The sequence below is a fragment of the Cydia amplana genome, chromosome Z, assembly GCF_948474715.1.
Source record: "Cydia amplana chromosome Z, ilCydAmpl1.1, whole genome shotgun sequence".
Classification (NCBI taxonomy): domain Eukaryota; kingdom Metazoa; phylum Arthropoda; class Insecta; order Lepidoptera; family Tortricidae; genus Cydia; species Cydia amplana.
Genome location: NC_086096.1, coordinates 12,988,865 through 13,011,223, shown reverse-complemented (window position 1 = coordinate 13,011,223; position 22,359 = coordinate 12,988,865). Strand labels below are relative to the sequence as shown.

Below are 22,359 nucleotides of genomic sequence, written 5' to 3'. Positions count from 1 at the left end.
AACCTTGTTTGATCCAAATACCCATTATATTTCCCATAGTGTACCTAAGTTAAAATCTTAGGTTAAAATAGTTATTTTTAGTTCAAGTTTAAGTTGTTGCCAAAATAACAAGCAAGCCGATCGAACATTGAATGGAATGTCGCAGCATTAAATCATACACACAATGCATGTCAATGACTTTCTAAGATATACAGTACGAGTATAGTGATTTTAGAATTTATGCGCGTTAGTGCAGCGCTGTTGTCAACCTGTCACTATTAAAAACGATTCACTCTTAAAAATATTTCTTGCAGCACAGATATCGTTAAATCAAAAACACGTATAAGTATGTCGACACGATGATTACCTATATATCCCACACATTCATCAAATTATTCTTTGAAACAGCATTTATAGGTCATCACTACATTTTGGCATAGCGGCAGCGAATTGTAGATATCTACAAATAGCATAATTTCTATCTCAATAAAACGTGAATCAGATCTTGGATCCATACGGGCTCACTATAAGCACTTACAATTGTATTGATGTACTTCCTATACCTACAAATGTACTTAGTTTAATTCGATAATACCTTTGCTGTAAACAGCAGGCGGGATTGCTACCTTCCGCCGACACGGGGCCCCTGGGCCCTTTTATCTTCATAGTTCAACAGAACAAAGTGTCCCTGCATTTGAGATTACAATAGACTAGCCTTGATCTTTGACGTATCATTCTAGATCATTCCTATATGAAACGATAATGGCAATTGTAGCTATTGACATCGAAGTTAGCGTGTCAGAAATGCTGCGCCTTAATTGTTGCATGTGACTTCTAAAGTTTGCAGTTTCCTTATGTAATTTTACTGTTCTTTGCTCGGTTAAGATCTTTGTCCGTCTATTTAGTTCTGGAAAATTTATATAAAATAAATCAACGCCGAGTCTAGCATCAGGTGTATGTTTCGAAAATGCGACGTAAAGTAAACACTCTTGCGCATCTGGAGCATTGTTTACGGCTTATTTCAAACATACTCAGACGCTATTTACAACTTACGACGTTACTCAGAACAGATGTTGTGAATCTGAATCCGAAAATTAGTTTAAGACGATTTATAATGATTTATCTCCAGTTTAGCCGGGAAACCATTGTAGATCAATAAATAATTAAACCTATCTACAGGATTAAATATATTCGATACATGAAAATTACGGTATAGAGTTTAGACAATTCGGCACAGTCACGTCACGTTACCTTCATGCGACACGATAGTTAGTTGTGAATTAGCATGCATGTTATTAGCAGTTAGCAGAGCAGAATATAACGCCAGCCATCGCTACGCTGGCAACCGTAGTGAATCACTGGCTTGAAGATATCTAGATCTACTGATTTAGTGACACTTCTCATTATTTAAATAACACTGTATTCGAATTTAATCTATTTTTCCTGATCCTACCTATCTTAGATACCTTTAACCTCCTTTTAAGTACACAATTAACACTGTATTCGATTTAATCTATTTTTCCTGATCTAGATATCTTTAACCTTTTAAGTCCCTATATGCGCTTTTAAACGGAGAAAATTGAATTGAATATTGAACTTGCATTGGAATATAAAAATGTTCTAAATTCAGACGAAGTATCTCGCGGAGGTTACTACAGGTTTGTACCTTTAACCTCCTTTTAAGTACACAATTAACACTGTATTCGATTTAATCTATTTTTCCTGATCTAGATATCTTTAACCTTTTAAGTCCCTATATGCGCTTTTAAACGGAGAAAATTGAATAGAATATTGAACTTGCATTGGAATATAAAAATCTCGCGGAGGTTACTACAGGTTTGTAGACATACGTACTACCGTCATATTCGGTTTTTTTAGTTTTCCCAGTTAGCGTGCAATCCTAGCTTGTTTGTCAACAAGCTTAATTAAGCAAAAGCACACAGAGAACGCCGTCAGGATCGTAAGCGTTAATAGTTTTATTAATTAGGTATGCATCGTGTTTGAGTACTTATGATCCAACAGTTTTTAAGCTAAATTATTATTATGCTAAAACTTCTTGCCAATACTAGAAAATACTCACATGGCCTATTACCACTCCCAATATCAAGTAATCTTCGCAACAGCGTAAATATCTTAAGCAATTAGAAATAAGACAGTCTATTCGACTAAACAATTTGATAGGTGTGTATAATGCTTTAAATTGAAACTTTACCGACTACATCGATATAGCTATATCACTCCTGTCATTTTGCCGAGCCGAATATCCCTAAGGTCACCTGTGGAACGGCGCATTAAGTGATGTTAACTATATTCGAAACATATTTATTTATGATACAGCGCGATGCCCCTGTTGGATGAGACCTTATACAGCACAAATAGAAGACTCACCGGTTTTGGTACAGTCTGGTCTCCCATTCCTGACGGCGGTGTCCTGAAGCGGCTTGCCGTCGGGCGTGACGCACCAGCAGCCCGCGGCGGCGCCGGCGCCCGCGGCCGCGCACTGCACGGCGACGTAGGTCCCGTCTGCGCGGCATCGCGGCACGAAGTTGGCTCGGCGCCCGCCCTGCCCGTTCAGGGCATAGCGCAACGCAATCAGGCAGGATGATTGGCCCTCTAACAATAAATGAGTATTAGAAAGCAAAGTCTCTGAATAAAAATGTCCATCGCCGCTCGGGACTAGTATTGGCTTTTGGTAGCAGGGCGACTTAAACATTCTGGTTCTTCACGAAATGGTGAGAAAATACCATTAAGACAGAGAACAATGCCGAGTGTAAAAAAGGGGAGAGAGCTGGTTTTTGCCCAGAAGCACAGTATAAATAATAGTACTAAGTACAGAAGACTAACTCTCTAACAAAACGCGTCTGTTACGATCAGCACAGATATGGCCGCTAGGTGGCGACAGCGCCACGCGCGGCTTATGGCTTTCCCCAAAATTAGGGCCGAACGGATGTACTTTTACCTACCTGTAGCAAAGCGACGAAATCGCGGAGTGAGACACGCATGCCAGAAGTGAGACACTAGATAAAGAATATCGGTGCGTTTTTACACGATTTAAAGCATAGTCGCCACAGAATAGCGCTTTCCTTACGTGTAAGGGAGGCATATCTATGGCTCTATAATACCGTGTCGTAAATATCTACTTGGTTATAGGAAGGACGAATGTAGACAAAGACGTGTTTGATTAGAGCGAGCCAATAAACAAAGGAGTCCTGTACACTCATCGATCATTATTTTTCAACAGACCGGTCATGCGGTGCACATGTGACGACAACGGTCTGCGTGAGCGTGTAACCATACATCAACTAGATCTTTTGCTAGATATACGTGTTTTTTTTTTGCACGGATTAGTAGACGAGTGATTGTGTCATATTATTATGTTGTACATATTGTATATAACCACAAAACATTCCGTGGAAAGTTTAAGGGTTGTGGATGGGGTATACCTAGTCAATGAAGTTTAACTGTTACAATAAGAATAAACTGTAGGTAATCTTGAAAGAATCCTGCTAAATACTATAATAAATGTATCGAAGGGAATAAGAAACTATCTTGGCCTGACCGAACAAGTCGCAATTGTATTTAAAAGAGCTTCTTTAAAGGGTTATCACACTTCGCGTTGTCTATGGTCCAGTATATATACATACATAGTAGGTAAAGCCAGAGACAAAGATATTATTTGGCCCTAAGATAGTGTCACTCAACTAAACTCCTAATATGAAAGCATAATATAGCCGTTGTCAAAGAGTATGTACTCCTTGCCAGTAAAATAAATTAGTACCACTGAAAATCCGCAACACGGCGAAGGCTAATGTAATCTTATCAGGCTTTAATAAGAACAAGAAAAGCGGCCAAGTGCGAGTCGGACTCGCCCATGAAGGGTTCCGTATTTAGGCGATTTATGACGTATAAAAATAAACTACTTACTAGATCTCGTTCAAACCAATTTTCGGTGGAAGTTTACATGGTAATGTACATCATATATTTTTTTTAGTTTTATCATTCTCTTATTTTAGAAGTTACAGGGGGGGGGGGACACACATTTTACCACTTTGGAAGTGTCTCTCGGGCAAACTATTCAGTTTAGAAAAAAATGATATTAGAAACCTCAATATCATTTTTGAAGCCCTATCCATAGATACTCCACACGTATGGGTTTGATGAAAAAAAAATTTTTGAGTTTCAGTTCGAAGTATGGGGAACCCCAAAAATTTATTGTTTTTTTTCTATTTTTGTGTGAAAATCTTAATGCGGTTCACAGAATACATCTACTTACCAAGTTTCAACAGTATAGTTCTTATAGTTTCGGAGAAAAGTGGCTGTGACATACGGACGGACAGACAGACGGACAGACGGACAGACAGACAGACATGACGAATCTATAAGGGTTCCGTTTTTTGCCATTTGGCTACGGAACCCTAAAAAAGGGTACCGGACAGGGGTACACGGTGATTGAGGTTACAATTTTCTCCGTGGTTCATCGGGGTTTTCGACAAACAAGACCTCCAAGAACGAGTTTTGTATAGCTTTGCATTTTGCCACATTCATAAATGGTAAACTTACCAGCGCATGGTCCTTTTCTGGCTAGCGCCACGGGTTCACCCGAGCACTGGGCCCTGAGGAGGTGGCAGCGCGTCTGGTACGTGCGACCGTCCGTCCCGCACACTGCACGACGCGGGCCGGCGTTCGCGTCGCACGACGCGGCACGCCCGGTACAGTGCTCGTTGTTACTCTGCACAAACGACTTCATGTTAAGGCCACCCCACATCTAGCGTCTTTCGAGCGTCGGCGTCTCGTCGGCATCTACAACTCTATGGCCCGGCTCGACGCAACGTCTACGCAACTGCGCAGCGACGTCATTTTCTATAGCGCTGACCGACGCCGACGCCCGAAAGACGCCAGATGTGTGGGGTGGCCCTTAAGCTGAAGTGTACAAAAAGGACTTTGTTGAGAAATATTTTTTGTGTTTCGTTAATAATTAAACAAAATGTTTTACATATATACTTTTTGAAAGCACCAATGAAAAATTTTATAGGGGCAAACATAATAGGTAGCCTTTTTACATTAAAACTAAAGCAAAGAAAGAGATTTTGTTTTCAAGTTGTCAACAATATAGGGACAGATTACGTGGTCAGCATTTCCCCGCGCTATACGGAATGCCCGCCGCGCGACTTGCTCCTCAGTTGTTCCCCGGCTGTGTACTGAGAAATACACGTTCTAATTAAGTATTCCTGATTATCATTTATATACTCCCAGATAGTTAATTCCTATAAAGAAATTTACGATTTTGTTGCTCCTATTTCTAAGACGCAATTAAGAAGAGAACTAAATGTTTGGATAATATATTTTCTGGCTTACTGCAGTAACAGATTCCCATAAAATACCAATGAGTACGAATAATATTAAAGCTACTGTTACACATGCTGATTTCTAGCACGAAAGCATGCCACTATTCAGCAATTGCTACTTAGTAGCATGTGTGTCGAAACATTGCTAATAATGAGCATGCTCGTTTTGAGTTTGCTCAAAAATCAACGGTCGTGCGATTTTTGGGCATGCTACCTGCAGCGCGGGTGGAGGGGGGCGTGCTTTTAGCGCGTGTGAACAGGTTTGCTTATTGAGCATGCTAGTATCGATCAGTCGTTTGCAACAGGTGCGCATGAACAATTTTAACGCCAAAATGTCTCGCTGGGGCGACGAAAAAACGCTCAAATTTGTAAATTTGTATCGAAATAACGAGTGCTTGTGGAATCCCCGCATACCGCAGTATAAAAATAATATTTTTAGAAATAATGCGTACCAAGACATATTAACGAACATGGAGGATGCGTCCTTGACTTTGAAAATCATTAAAACTAAGATTAAGAATTTAAGGTCTGTGTACCATACCGAATTTAAAAAAATGGAAGAATCAAAGCGAGCGAGCTCCATACGGATAGCTGTTTGATTGTCCATAGCTTTGTTTGAACTGACAGAGAGCGAGAGAGCACGCTATAAAATAGCATGTGTATTTGGAGTGTTTGCTTTGAGTATGCTTATTCAGGAGCATACTTAAAACTAGCATGCGTATTGCTAGCAAATGTAAACTGCTCATAAGCATGCTCGTATTGAGCATACTCAATAGCACGCTTTTTAGCATGCTATTTTAGAGCATGTGTAACAGTACCTTAATAACGCTGATTTTGATGATCGACATGTCAATCATTATTTTTACGGTCCAGGTAATTTATAATCGATTACCAAAAAAGAGGTAGGTACCTACTGTTCGAACCAAATTACCTAGTAGGTACTCCTTACTTGATTTTTACGGATTATGTGGTGGTAAAAGCATTGATTTTATTAAACCAATCGGTAAAAGTATTTGCATTTTTAATTTATCACCTTCATTTATAAAACCAATAAACTTCAGCAATGCATTCTATAATTTTTCTACTCCAGCACTTTTATTTGTAGATTAAATGACTGCCAGTGAGATCGCAATCAAATGCATAAGAAACGATCCAAACAGCATTGTTCTTAGGAATATTCATATAATATTATGCAACTATTGTTTTTCTTACTTCTAGGCACATCTATAAACAATTATTTACTTTGATTTTATTTATAACTTTAGGTGTTTGCTGCACAGTATTTACAGTTCACCATTCAGCATTCAGCGGCATTTGCCCTTTCGCACCGGCTGTCACCAGCGGGGAATGTGACGGGAATTGATAATCGTATTCAAATAATTTCGTGTAGAAGTTATTGCCCATCATGCCCATGTGCACTGTACACGACAGTGATGCCGTCTGGAGTCTTTGGGCACATTCATTATTCGACAGTCAGTGAAAGTCTAAGATGACAATAAATATTGTTTATTGTTGCATTTGATTTATCTGCTAGACATTTCGATTAAATTGACTTCAGACTAACTCGCGTGATTGCAAAGTGTAAATTGTACGCATTATTGAAATTACATTCGTTAATTAACTATCCAAATCGATGCAAAACTTTCTGAGATAACCATGTACGTATAAACATACAGGGGAAACATAATGCTTTTTTGTTTTGAAAGCTCAAGCTATGCTTTACGATTATAAAACAGGCGAGCCGATTAGAAAGGTCTTTCATCGACCATTCCTTGAACAATAGCCCGCATACTTGCGACGACTTCAAATCTTTTACTTACGCCTATTTTCCTTATAAACGGGCTCGATTGTTTTGTTAAAGCGTCATTATGATTCCACCCGCGACGAGGGCCGGTGTGCGAACGTTCGTGCTAATGCTGATTTTGCTTGACATTGCATATTTTATTACATACAATTTTTATTTATGGATTATGGACATACATTTCAGGGATAGTCAATTATCTAAACTAAGAGGCGAGACACTCTTTTATACTAACGTTCCTTTTTAAGGTTCCTTACGAACCTTAACGAAAGAAACGGAACCCTTATTCATGCGTAATTTTTACAAAATAACTTATAATTTATTAAAAGGGCATAAGTGCCGCAAATGTACATACGTCCTTTTGTACGCTTGTATGGCTTTTTCGTAACCTACCTATGAAGGTAAAGTTAGAGCAATATAACGCTGCAACGGTTTTGACCGCACAGACTGTGCAAGTGTTATTTATACGTCATCATTTCATAGAAGTTTGACGTTTAAAATAACACTTGCACAGTCTGGGCTATCAAAACCGCTGCAGACTTATCTTGGTCTAACTCGATGTACCTCCATTAGGTGGCCTGGAAGGCGTGGCCTGTAATACTCTTAGGCGGGTTTTTCCTATATGAACATATTTTTTTATCGGAAGTAAGGTATTATGAACTTTTTATCTATTTTTTCAGTAAGATGAAGAAAGAACACGACTTCTTCTACAGGGATTGGAATACTTTTAAAAAGCTCCGGAGATTCCAGGAGTGGATAAGTGTCGTGTAACGTTCATACAATAAGCAAAATTCAACTAACCAGCCCATAGCCTATAGGGGCTGTCTATAAATTACGTCATCTATTTATGACCCACCCTCCCCCAAAATCATCCAAAAATCATGCTTCGAATGACCCCGTTTCCTCCTACGTCTTGCTACCATCATCCGATGTTCAGATCCATCCCCCCCATTTGAAATGACGTACCTAATTTATGAATAGCCCCCTACTCGCATAACCGTATAGAGAAATAAAGGTCTTTGTTTTCAAATATGTTTTGTCAGGGTTAACATAATCGTCCCAATTAATACATTTACCAACTTCAAAAAGGAGGAAGTTCTCAATTCGCCAGATCTTTGTAGTTTTAGCTTATTCGTATATTTTCTCTGATTTTTCGAAGACCACTGGATACATTCAGTTAGTCCCACTGTCAACACCTAGACAGATTTAGAGAAGAACTATTCAAAAATTATAGACACACCTTTAGTTACTTGAATATTTTACGTTTTTATAGTAATATGTTAATTTGATTTCGGAAAGTACGACTTGGTGAAATAGCACTGCTGATGAAGACCATAAAATAATGACTAGTCTGACTGGTTTTGTGAAGGTGTTTTTATACTGATTAATTAATTTATACTTATTAATAATTAATGTATAGCTAGTTGTCCGAAAGTACGAAAACAATCCGGCATCGTTAGAAATAAAATAACAATACGAACTGATACAAATAAAATAGTAACGAAGATAAATGCATGGTCTCATGTAATCCTCTTATTAAGTTATAATTTGTTTTAGGAGTAGGTGTTCAAAAGGCAGTAAGATACAAATATGCATATCGCATACGATGTTTTGTGAATACCTTTTAAACGAGCTTTTTACCGATTACTTTAACGATAGCATACGATAGGTAAAAGCAGCCTTTTATAGGTTGAATAACGGTACACCCTTGTACATATAGTATATGTCGTTCTATTAAAAATAGAAATACAAATAATTTATTATCATAAAGGTTGTATACATGTACAGAGATATTTCCCTCAGACCATAGAGAAATATAGTAAGACAAGAGTGCTCACTCCATACATCAGTTAGACTATTAATTTCAGTGTCTACATCTAGCATCGAGTAGCGGAACTATCAGTACTGCTACTTGAAAATAGATGTAGCACCGACCGGAAAGTCTTATGCTGTTGAGATAATGCTGTTATACATTAGTAAATACAGTGCTTTATATTGAGTAATAGAATGCCAAGCATTTATATGGAAAACAATAAATAAGACCAGTGCTCTTTTTTATTCCTAGCTTACTTTACCGTATTCTTAATTTGTATAATTAATGGAGTAGTTCTTGTAATTTTTAAAAAACCTACAACAACTATCCACAAACCGGCTTTCTATTTCGCAATATACTAATGTAGGTACAAAATAATATATTATCGATATTAGTTAAACGGGGACATCTAATTTACCGTTCCGTTAAGATACCTATCTCCACAGACACGACCTCGGAGCCGGTTGAATACCAATACTCACAAGCAAAAAGCTTGTATAAAATATGAAGAAACGCCAGATTGTAACGGGTACCATGCGAATATGATGCGCTATTATTACTAGCTCTACATGCAATGTCGCCGCCTATATCGATGCCACTGCCGTGCCGGTTACAATCAAATAAAAACAAGTAGCCTAACGCAACCAATTATAACCAGGTAAATATTATTTAGAACTGGATTTAATTATCTTAATAAACTCTTTTTGTAAATAACGGTTTACAGTTAATTATTATCCATCCGATGTTTTATCAAAACTTAATTGATTACTTATCTACCTTAATTTACAAACTTCCGTGGGACTCATTTGCTAATATTAAAATATATAAAAAAAAGAAGTAAAACCACGACAAATACATACATTACCTAAATGTGACAAAAACATATTGTTTGTACACTTTTATAAAATTGTTTACACATTTGCACATAAATGACTTAATATTAAATAATTGGTAGGTACAAAGAAGAACAAAAGAAATAAAAAGTACTTTACCTTAACGTTGGGCACTGCATCAGTAACGTATAATAAAAACGTAACAATAATGAACTGGAACATAATCAATGATTTGATAATATACATAATTGCTAAAAGGTATAAAAAATTAATTGTATTAATAAATATGATACTATTAGATCACTCGTTCACTAAACCGACATCGATCGGCTGATAGCTAAACAACTTTTTATTAATGATCATATTGACATAACTGGGTTTGATTTTGCACCACACCGGTAATAATACGGTAAGGATCGGACGCGAGACGTTCGTCTGGAGTGAGAGTTAAAACAGAATAAAATACATAATAACAAGGATAGAGCGATCCCGTGCGAGACGCGGCGCGCGCGCACCCCGCCCCGCCCACCGCTTAGCTGATTTGCCACTCTCCACGGGAATAATGATGCGCCATAAATACTATAAACCGGTGTTAATCACCAAATAAACAACCAGTGGAATCAATATCAATGTAACGAGCATTCTCTTTCAATCGGTACCAGTTAGATCATTAGAAATAGTAATATCGCCTGACTCAAACGCCTTTAACTAGGAGTTACAATAAGTAGTAAATCTTATCCATAAATCTAGGCTCTGTTTGTAGTAGTAAAGTACCTACTTAATTTTAACCGACAACTATTTTTATCGTAGATTCTGGGAATGCACCAATTGCTAATCGATATTAATTTAATAAGCCTTGTAGAGACCCTGTTGACTAATATTATATTAAAGGTATGAAAAGCTTATTTTAAGCTATAATATCGGGGTGACCGAGCTTCGCTCGGAAAACATATAAAAACTCGAAAATGCGCGTTTTCCCAGAGATAAGACCTAGCTAGATCGATAAAATAAACAATATAAATAAATAAATATATATACAAGAATTGCTCGTTTAAAGGTATTAGATACCTATAGGTAACTAAGTAAGTGGCTATAACACTGCCTTCTCCGCACTCTCGCTAAATGCATTTAATTTTTTTTTGAGCCAAGTGAACGTTAACGGCGTAGCTAATTATTGTTAGGTACCTATTATACAAGGCACACAAAACATTATTTTAAAAGTAATAAAATAAAATAGCCATTTATTTCGACCTAGGATTTACATTTTTGTGTCAAAGGTTACAGGTTATGTCAAATTCAGATTTAATTTTAAAAGTAAGTTTAATTATTTACATCAATTATTTACCTACACAGAGTTTAGAATATCAAAAAAATAACTATGGTATTTGTGTAACACTGGTATTTTGCGTACCACCTACTGGCAGAGGAGTGTGCAAATGATAAGTAATAACAATAAAAATAGGCTTCGAATTTGCTTATTGTATCATCAAATTCTACAAAAATAGCAAAATCGAAGAATCACGCGCGTTATGGCAGATCTTGATGAACTTATACGCTAATTCTCGAATTGGCAGCCCTTTCTCGATGCTTAATTTTCTTTTACAATACCTACAATCGTAATCTTGCGTATCTGCGTAGAATGATGATTTCCGTGATAATAACTAACCTATGTAAGGACAGGACAGGGCAGGACCGGGAAGGCCCCGGGACTCAAACTATCTTCAAAATTCGCTTCGGATCGGCGGATTCGTTCGCCTCGGCGTTAAGCGTTAGAGGCGTTAGGGTCAGACCAAACTAACTCGGCAGCGATTTTGATAGCAAATACTGTGCAATTAATTGTTATTATAAACGTCAATTGCAGTTTAGCGCATGGCTCACGATCTTGCGACGGATGTTATAATTGAAATACTTTGATGTTTACGGTGCTTTTCTGGCTCCGATTGGGAAGTCAAATTATAGGAGCTTAAAAATGCTTGCAGCATCTTATTGTTCGACGTTCGTGGAGCTTAAAAATGCTTGCCGTCGGATCAAACTAATTCGGCACTGACGAGACAAAGTGTGGAGGCGCCATAACGAACGTCATACTTTTAGACTCATTTAACGTCGATTATGCAAATTTTATTCTAGAAATCAAGGAATTATTTTAGATAACTAGCATTTATTTTCTTAATTAGGTACTAGGTACTAATAAAAACATATTATAGTTACCGGTTGAAAACATCGTGAAAGAAAACCTTTCCAATTCATGGCATGTTGTGGCGGCGTTACCAACAATAATCGGAAGCCAAGTTTTATAAATTATAATCAACAACTGGCATGCGATTTTAGATAATTTCTGGCTAAGTTGAAGCAACGAATTCAACCGATTGATCAAATGCCGCAATGTATTGCAAATCGCATGCGATCATCAGTTACGTTTGTAGAGGCCATTAGCAGACGGGAAGTTGTAGGGTAATTCCGGGGTAGTTGGCCATAGTTTTTTTTTATGACTCGATAAAAAAATAAGTTTAAATGTAATCAAAGAAATATTTACTTCTTCATAAACTTTGACTAATTGACTGTCGAAAATAAAAGATACAAAAAAGTATTTCTATTGCGAACAGCTTGAAAAAATGTTAAAAAAAAAATTACAATTGGCCATCTCTCCCGAGGTATCCGGGGGTGACGACCATACCATTACAGGAGAGAGGGCCATAACATAACTCTTCATTAGAGTATAATTTATTTTTCATTTTTATTCCCCAAGTCCCTTTTCTTCTCAAGACCCCGTTTAGGCCACCTAATAACAGCAAACAGCGCACACAACGCAATTATGGAGGAGAAGAGGCACGTGATATTTTTTCCCACACCTGCAATAGTTATCTTTCTAAATGAACTCCATTTTCCTTTTTTAATCGTTATCATACACAGGGGGACACTGTCACTGTTATCTGATAACCTTTGGAATACCTAATTCGTGATAGATATATCTTCTTCACTGTGTGCCTACACGGCCATATGGCCATAATACCCCAACTTGAACTGGCCATCTCTCCTTTTCGTCCGGGAGAGAAGACCACGCCTAAAATCAAAACAAGTTGAGACTCGAGCTTCATTCTTATTTAGGTTAGAACAATACTACAACCGTATACTTTGCACCAAAAGCAAATAACACCATTAGAATAAGACACTAGCATCACCACCATGTAAAATATGAACCCTCTAAGAAATGTTTGCACTAGTTAAAACAGTCAACAAGGATTTTACGTACTTTTACAAGTTTTTCCCACAAAATTTTGGGCATATCTTTGCTTCAAAGCATGACGTGAAGCGAACTAAACAAGAACTAGCGACATCTAGCCATCAGAACCATGAAATATTTGGACGGGCAATCTCCCCCTTATGGCCATCTACCCCGGAATTACCCTATAAAAATCCATTACTCTATCGTTTTTACCTATTAAAAACATGTTTCGACTAAGAAGAATCTATGTAAACAGCCAATTACGGTATTACGGTACTATAGCTGGATCTGCACGAGTGGCACAGCCATCATATCAAGCTATAAGATAGAGTAAGGGCTGATTAAGAGCACGAACTCGCATGCGATTTTAGTTACTTTGCGGACTGTTTGTTACGTCCAATTCAACCGACCAATCAAAACCCGCAATGTAATGAAACTCGAATGCGAGTTCTCGCATCGTCTAAATGCGCCCTTAGAATAGTGATGTAAGGTCATTGTTCACCTTATATGTCTCACTCTATCCTGCAGCTTGCGTAACCACTGTGTAAGATTGTGCCAATATTTACTGCTTAATAGAATCACAGACTGTAAAACCTTTTTTCTCTTTTTATGTTTACAGGTGTGAAAAAATCCGTATACTTAAAATAGCTTTTTGTTAGACATGGTAAAATAGTAAATAGTCATGAAAGAGAAAACTTCCTTCATGCCTGGGATTTTTTTACAAAGAATCCAAATTGCATCTGAACAGTTGATTGCACATACATAATTATGTGCAATATTAATATGCCGATTAAATATTCTCCACACATTTATTACAATTCACACCCAATATCGGAGCATTTCTCATGTAAGGAAACAGGAAGCTTTGGTGCGAAATGCGAATCTTGAATTTAACAAAGCATAGTGTCGCTGTTAACATATAAAAAGCCAGCCTACTCTTATTTAATGCAAGGATTTAATGTAACAATTAAATAGGTTTTAATGCCTGTAGTTATAAAATATTTTAATACCATTATTAACATGTATGAGTTACAGAGTTGCTAAACCAACCTGGAAAATCTTTTTAGTTGCTATTATCTTTCTTAGTCCCACTAACTTTTGCTATTTATCTTAATAAAATTGGCAGTATTTGTTTGTAAAGCAAAAGGAGTGCAGTTGGCATAAAAAAAGAAGAGATTCTTACCGCAGACCATTTGTAAATGTAGGGCAGGTAAAGGAGTTAACCCCTCGTTTCCCAGGACCTCTCAAATCCATATAATTCCGACTCATATTTGAGCCACTGGGATATGAGAGTTTAAGGAGAGTGGAAACATGGTTCAAAGAAGCTCGACTTTGCACACCTTCCTTGTTGGGTTTCAAGGTTGCTAATTCAATAATGTTAGATTTTAGGGAATATTATTATTGTCCATAACATTTGCGATATTCTACAAATAGTTAATTTTGTACTTAAGATTTTATAAATAAAGTCTTGAACTATTTAAAAATAGAGGTGCCATCCATCAGCACTTTTCCTGGGCTTATACTATTTAGAAGGGCAAAAACTTTGTAGTACAATAATAAAAGCACACATCTTACAATTACTTTTACAAAAGTAAAGAAATAGCGATTTTCTGGTCATGTAAAGGAGCTTAGGAGTTAACTTAAGCGTTTCTTTAACAAATAATGTTTTAAATAAAGATACATACTTACTCTAAAGATAGAGCGGTCAGGTGGGAATGAAGATAAAACAAAACACGCCGTATATGATATGATAGCCGTTAATTCCTACATTATAATTCTTGAGATTGAGACTATCAGTAGGTTTTTGAAATCATAACACAAGATCGCAACCAAATTACAATCACAATAACAAAATACTGTCACTGTCACTTGTCACTGGTGCGTCTGCACTTGAAGTCCGATAAGTACTTCTTAATTTTTCCAGATTGTTCATGTACCTTTTTATTCCTAACACTATAGGTAGTATAAAGGGTAGTAATATTTCTGTAAAAAATATATACTAACATAAAAGTATCATGAAAAGATAAAAAGTGTAAAGCGACAGATAAATTATGATGTGCAATTCGGATTGAAGATTGAGAATGACAGTCAGCAATTTAGGCTATTCCTACATCTTAGAGTATGTCCCGTACATTTACAATTGAAAAATTACGTCAGTGCATAAAAAAAGTATTCTTATCGATAATGGTTGAAATTAATGTAATAAAAAACACATTAATATATTTTGTTGATCCATGTTGTTAAAAATGATACCATATCTTACTGAATTTAATCAATATTAACGCATTTTTATGAGTCGTCTATGCCACTTTTTTGTGAGTACGGAACGTTATGCTAGTTTGAGAGTTTGACAGTGACACTTCTGACGTGAGAATAACCAGTAAACAAATTGTTTAAGTTTGTTGTCTGGTTGTCCAGTAATAATCAATTATATTAATTATATTATGTGATATTATAAAAGAAAATCACTAAATGGTATATAATACGTTTGTTAGTCCAGTAAAGGTAACATATAATAATTGTCATTCCCGGATATACCCAATTCAGGTAAATTACACAAACGTATTAAATAAAATCCTTTTTATGACGAGCGTTATCTGCGTTTTGTATGCACGTTATAATTTTATGATAGGTACCTATAATATTAATAACTATTTTCCATTATATTTGTGGTGAATAAGGCAGGATTGTGTCTAGTGTACGTATGCATCTTTACATGTGTAGTCTAAACGGTCTGACAATGGTGACTAGATCTGAGCATGCACAGTAACGTCTTGATAATCAAGGGTTTCGTCTATTTCCGAAGACCTTGGCCTCTCCAATATATCTGATGGCGACAGTACTAGAACTCTGGTATTACTTGTAGCTTCAAAGGCGAGGCTTGCGTGTCCTTGTGTCGTGCGGCTAATGTCGTGGTATTTCAGAGACTAGTTTTTGTGTTTTTAGAAAAAAAGGTATCGCATTGTCAGTAGTTGATAAGAATGATAAGGTTGATTTCTAATTGAATCTTTAATGTAAGAATCACCTTGTTCACAACCAACAGTTTTTCCTTTTTCTTGAAAATGGACGCACACTTTAGAGCAATGAAAACTCAAACCGTTTGTATGATAAACAAACGTCGTATGTTCACACAAAAAGACCCGTTTTTGTAGGTGTGGAGTGTATATCAGTTCGATTATAGCTAGGTACAAAATTATCACTTGTGCAAGAACAATATGTCGTAAATACAACTAATAAAACTGAAATAACTCTACATTTATTTCCTTTTCTTTTCAATCTAATTTTATTGAAGTGTTACAAGTGACTGGACGGAATTTAAAAGCAAACAGCATGATGCACTTCTTTAAGCAAATGCTACTAATTGCCGTTACGATATTATTTGCAATGCATTTTGTTCATGCGGTAAGTGGCTTTTTTAATGTACAATATATTTTACACATCACAAGTCACCGGATGTCGATAGAAAACCTATGCTTTGATTTATTGCTAAGTAAATTGTTCTCTCTTTCGGTTATCTCTGTACAATGTACCATATCTGCCGTGGTATGCTTAAAAGGCCAACAAAATTGCCAATATCAGAACAACATATATAGAACCATCTGTATATTTGTTTTTCTCATCCAATAGTAAAAAACATAAGGCATTATGAGCACTACCCCTGTACAAATTTGTACAAATCCCATTCCTGCTATGGCTATGGCATTATTGCATGTTTTGTAACAAAACATACCTACGCTTATTCACCTGACTAATGAAATCTCTTTCCAGTGTTGTGGAGCCCATGGACAAGCACGTTTTAAGCCTCAATTCCACAGAGTTGCTTTACCCAATCGAAAATCCATTTTCCGTTTACAAAACAGCACTTCTCCTTATTAAAAACACTGAACTATCAAGCTTCCCTTAACTTAAAAAATCTACCTACCTTACTTATGTGGTTGTTATATAACAGGCGGAATTTCAAAAAGCCTCTGCAGTAGACTCAAGCAAATTACAAAATCCACCAAAATCCACAATGGCTATTGAAATACAGAAGATTCTAGCTCAAATTCAGGATACCAAGATTGTAAGGAATAAAGGTCATGCTCAAGAATTACTGAAACAAATGAAGAAAGTATTTGAAACTACTACTACTAAGTCTAGAATGTCTAAATGTCCTTTCGCAAAGTGCAAAGCAAGATCTATGCGACCCATTGATTAATTTGTTAAAACTCAAATAAACGAGATTAAATTCTGCATTAAAATGTATTATGTCTGGTTCTTTCTTTTAATAATTAACATAAAAAACGATAAAAATATATTTCCAGTAACATTGGGTGTGTGCTTTACAAAAATCAAAACTACCCTCAGAGTGTCTTTAATGATAAAATATCTGGGTGTCCGATAAAATACAGAAACAAGTTTCACAAAGATCGCGAAATAAACGATCTTCTAGTTGACTAACCTTAAGGAGATAAGTCAACCTTATTTTAACAGAGGTTGATAATACATAGGTATAAGACCAAAGAAAGTCTGCAGCGCAATAATATGACAGCGAATTAAAAAACTGTATATGGCAATGTTTTTAGCAGTCAGTAAACGTCATTCACTATGGTATGTGTTTGTCAAAATCGTTTAAATATTCGTTGTGTTTTGTGATGAACGCAAAAAACATGGTGAAACCTTACAAAACCGGCGTGCGGGAGTTACTTTTCCGCATGACGAATAATTTTACACTAGTAAAAAATCAGCAAGAGGCGATTCAAGCTCAAAAACGACAATGTTTACAAAATTTGGAGTTGATGACGGGTAAGTGGAATGAAACATCTTAATACTTGCACCATATGTAGATAATATAATATTGGTTTAGACTAAGGACACAGCAAATTGAACACACCTAATAGGTATAAGCATACTTACATTATGAACTTCCTCTAACATTTCGAGAAACTCATTAATGGGAGTAAAAGAGAAAGATGTCCGCAATTTGCGAACTTCGTTTTTCGCGGTAGGCCCTCTGTACCTATTTACCGCTAGGTCGTCGCAGACATTACAAAAGCTCAATAATTTTGATGACGCCAAATGTCATATTCTCCCAATATTATTTATCAATATTAGTATATGTACCTATACTTACATATTAATAGTGACATCCACTGTTGGAATTAAATTTATTCAATTCAGTTTAATTTTTTCGGTAACGGTAAATATGGTAGAAATTTCACAAGTATCAAGACTATTTAATCCATTTTCTGTGGTGTTGTCACATACAGATTTTTAAAAACTACTTTTAATCTAGCGCTGCAGACTTTCTTTGGTCTTACTCTATACTCTTTGTGCTAGCCATGTGCTAGCCGTAGAGCGCATTGTAGAAAACGTCATAAATGGCAAGTGTCAAATTACGCTACAAAAATCATTAACAAAATTAAATATAAAAAAATCATTTTATAAAAATGTATTCAAACGATTTTCGTCCTTTTTACATTCAGATAAAGAAAGAAGAAGAGAAAGGTGACAAGCGTGCCAGTATTAATATGGAAGTAAAACGTTCAGCTTTACCAGATCGTCACAATCCATTTACGAAGAAAACTGTTTTTACGCAAACTTATCCTGCGACGTTAAAGCCCGCGGTACCGCGGAAGGTTTGCTGCGGCTATTGTGGGTAGCTTTGTCGTTGGACATGCAAAATAAACCGGATTATCTCAAGGAAACGAAAAGCCGACCTCTCATGAATCTCCTCTGTGTCCTGTGGGCTAGAAGCATTGGTAACGTGTTAGGATCTTCAATGAGATTGATATCATGTCACTGCATGTCTACAAATGTATACCTTTTTATTTTACAATCATATTCACACTTGTCAGATTATATTGTACTAGAACTGTCCGACTTGGAGGAAGTTGAAGAATTCAAAACGAACCGTGGCCCGTCGCGACATTAAAGAGTATTTTGATTAAGACAACCGATTACCTATTGAATGTTGTAGATGTATTTTATATCTTTTTTGGCCATCTGTATGTAAAATGAAGTAAAAGCCTTGACAAAGATCATAAAATTAAAAAATTGTCGAGATGATTTGACAACTTTGAGGTGAGTATACCTACAGGCTAGCTAATATAATTATATATATTATTTTATTTACACTAGTTTACTAATTTCACTCATGTAGGTACTTATACGGTGGGCTATGTATTATAGTGGATGAAATAAATCAATAATGATGTTTTTTTCCTACAGTATTTAATACTGAGTAACTAGGGTTTGAGATCCGGATATCCGGATATCCGTAATATCCGGATATCCGTCAAGTCTAAGATCCGGATCCAACGTCTCATAGGATCCGGATACTTCGGATCTCACGGATCCGTTAAATATTGCATTGGTCGCGTTATTGGTACGCGATTACGTCATAAAATAAATACAAATATTGCTTAAACTAAACAGTAGTAACAGTAACAGTATTAAAACGAGCTACCTGCATGCCTCCTGACTGGAATAAGGGTAAATATTTGTATGTTTTAAAGTAATTGTTATCAGGTTTTCGCTCAGTCGCCTTTGGGTCGTCTACCTGGAACATCATTAGTGCTTGTGCCTTGTGCGTGTTGTTGGGCTTTTTCTAAAATAAATATCGAAAACCCGATTCTTTCAAATCTGGACATTCTTGGGCTCATTCTACTCAGAATCGACAGCACTCTCCATCCTACCATTAAAAAAAGATGTCCCAAAATGTCCATTCCATTACGTCACGTTTTTAGTATGAGAAAAATGTTCACTTGTATGTAACGTGACGTAGTGGAATGTACAATTTTCATACAAAATTTTGGGACAATTTTTTTTATCACCAGGATTGAATATGCTAGTGATTCTGAGTTGAAAAAACCCAAAAACACCAGGATCTGGGAGAATCGGGTTTTCAATATTTATTTTAGAAAACGCCCTGTTATCAGTGACTTTTTTGTGTTATCGTGTCGGTTCCCAGTCTTCTGTTAACATAAATAACATGTGCTTGATGTGCTGCTGAGTAACTAATATTGATATTTTTTTCTCGTTATTAAGAAGCTGTAGCCCAAATTTCTTAATTTCCCGAAACTTTTGTAGTAATTTTACATTATTTTGCAGTAATTAACTGGATTTATATATACCTATAATGGAAGATTGTTGTAATGGGGACTGAATAAATGAGTTAGATACTTTTTCTAAGCCATTTTTCTCAGTCGAACGACTGAAGGTATAGCTATTTTACCAAGGTAAAGGAAGTACGTTTTTTAATAGTATAAATTATATCACACCACACCGGTATAAAATAATAAAAGTACATAAATGTAACTTTTTCTCCATTTTCTATTTTGTTAGCTTATAATGGCAAATTTAAGAAAAAACGCCGAAGTTAAAGCGGTTTTTTTAGGCACCTTTAGAATTAATTCTTCTGAGCAGATATATAGAAATAAATTTGCTTTAATTACTTCATTTTTGGCGTTTTCGGTTACAAATCGACTACGGCCTCCTAAAAAAAATGCATAATATTATTAATAGGAATACCTAATTAAGACTACATTGAATATCCTATTATACATATTTATATCGTTTTGAGATAATAATAATAATTATTAATAATTGTAATTAACTAAAATATGAACATTTTACATTTTACTAGCTGTTCCTTGTATGTAAGTTGTAAATTTCGTCACCTTTCTTGATACAGATCCGTATTATCCGAATTATCCGGATATCCGGATCCGAAAAATTGACGGATCTTGCAAACCCTATGAGTAACCTTTTAATTTTATATTCTGCCGCATAAAAAACCATCAAGCATGAAATCTTTGATAACACGTAAGATATGTTCCTATACTAAATATAAGTAAGGTAAGAGTTAGACCAAAATAATTATTTGTTATAATAATTAGTTATTTTAAACGTTACACTTCTATGAAATTATGACGTAGGTACATATAATATAAATAGGTGAGGGTGGGGAGGGTCGATCCCTAGGGGACACTTGGTAAACTTCATTTTTAATCAAACCAAACGAGATACAATTTTTTGCGCTGGTAACACTCATTCATTCGTTCCTAACTTCACGTTCTGTCATGGCACTGTATCGGAAAAGTCAGTGGTTCAAAAATGACGGACGGTGAAAGATTTTCTGCGTACTATATTCAATTTTCGATAAGCTTTAACTGGATTTATTTTATAATATGAGATGCAAATTATGTTAGCGAGTGTGCTTATTTTATTTGTTGTTTATTGAAGTGATGATTAACTTGGATTACATTGATATACGCGAACACATGTTTCGAGTACGGCACGTTTTATAATCTTACTTATGTATGGGGAGACTTTGTCTTTTTCTTCAGGGGAGATATGATTCCGGGATCATGTCACCCCCAAAGCGATCAAGTATACATTGTAATAAATTTACGTACAAAATGATTCATAGAACTATCATAAATATTTTCTTTTCTTTAGTAAATCATGCCGCGAAAGTACGACCAGAGAAACACTGATTTAAACTTTCAAGGTTTTTGACTCATTATTGTTTATTAAAACGGAATTTAATAGCGTATAATTCAGTTTTTAATTATACAACCGACTCCGAAAACGGAATTATCCCTGTGGCCTTTGAAAAGACTGACTAAAGTTGACATCAACATTTTACGAACTACCCGTACTTGGTCTTTTTTATCAAGTTAAACGTTTTACACACAGGGGATGTTACTCAGTCGACAAAAAACACTTATAACGATATTTGGTTTTCAACCGAAGATATTTGTTTTTATGGATGAAATGCTATTTCAATGGCTTTCCGACCTTATGTACTATAGAACCGACGGTCCATAGAAAGGATTTTAGGATTATGCAGCTCAAACACCGTCCTCGAAACGTGAGCAGTAAATTTCTAAACTTATTTATTATACTAAACAATAACGACCAGTGATGGGTAAAAAAATTAAAATTGCTGTAGGTATCTGACGCTAAAAATACCTTCATAAGAACTTTAATAAAATTAGCTTGTTACAAGAAATTTTATGTTAATAACTTAGATTTTTGTTTTTTTTTGGTACAAAAATTGATTCCCTATTTTATGTTGTTTTATGGATAATACGATTACATTGTTTTTTAAAAGTATAAGATTATGGATTAATATGTGTTTGATATCTTCATATATTAATTTTCTGTAGATAAAGTGAATAAATTAATGTAGATACTACCCTCGAAATATGACATTACCACTTAAAATCTTTTTACCAAGTGTCCCCAAATCTGGAAGACTTGATCCCTTCGGCTTAGACATCTGATTACCGGAAATACAACTTCAAAGCATGGAAGATGCAATATATATATGTTTGCTGTGTATTTTACAAATTATAGATGCATTGCTAATAGCGATC

The 22,359-nt window shown here is 35.8% G+C and overlaps 1 protein-coding gene across 2 annotated transcripts in view; it reads right to left on the bottom strand.

Moving 5' to 3' along the window:
* Window positions 1-10,426, bottom strand: part of LOC134661171 (SPARC-related modular calcium-binding protein 1) — a 28,379-nt gene extending 17,953 nt beyond the window's left edge. Inside the window, exons 1-3 of one of the 2 annotated variants that reach the window (XM_063517130.1) lie at window positions 9,931-10,426; window positions 4,540-4,708; window positions 2,368-2,592 (exon numbers count right to left, since the gene is read on the bottom strand). In XM_063517130.1, coding sequence (XP_063373200.1) covers window positions 2,368-2,592; window positions 4,540-4,708; window positions 9,931-10,017 — 481 coding nt within the window. In that variant the 5' untranslated portion in view covers window positions 10,018-10,426. The remainder of the gene's footprint in view (window positions 1-2,367; window positions 2,593-4,539; window positions 4,709-9,930) is intronic. The other variant, XM_063517131.1, reaches the window with a different exon arrangement.
* Between the last annotated feature and the right edge of the window lie 11,933 nt (window positions 10,427-22,359).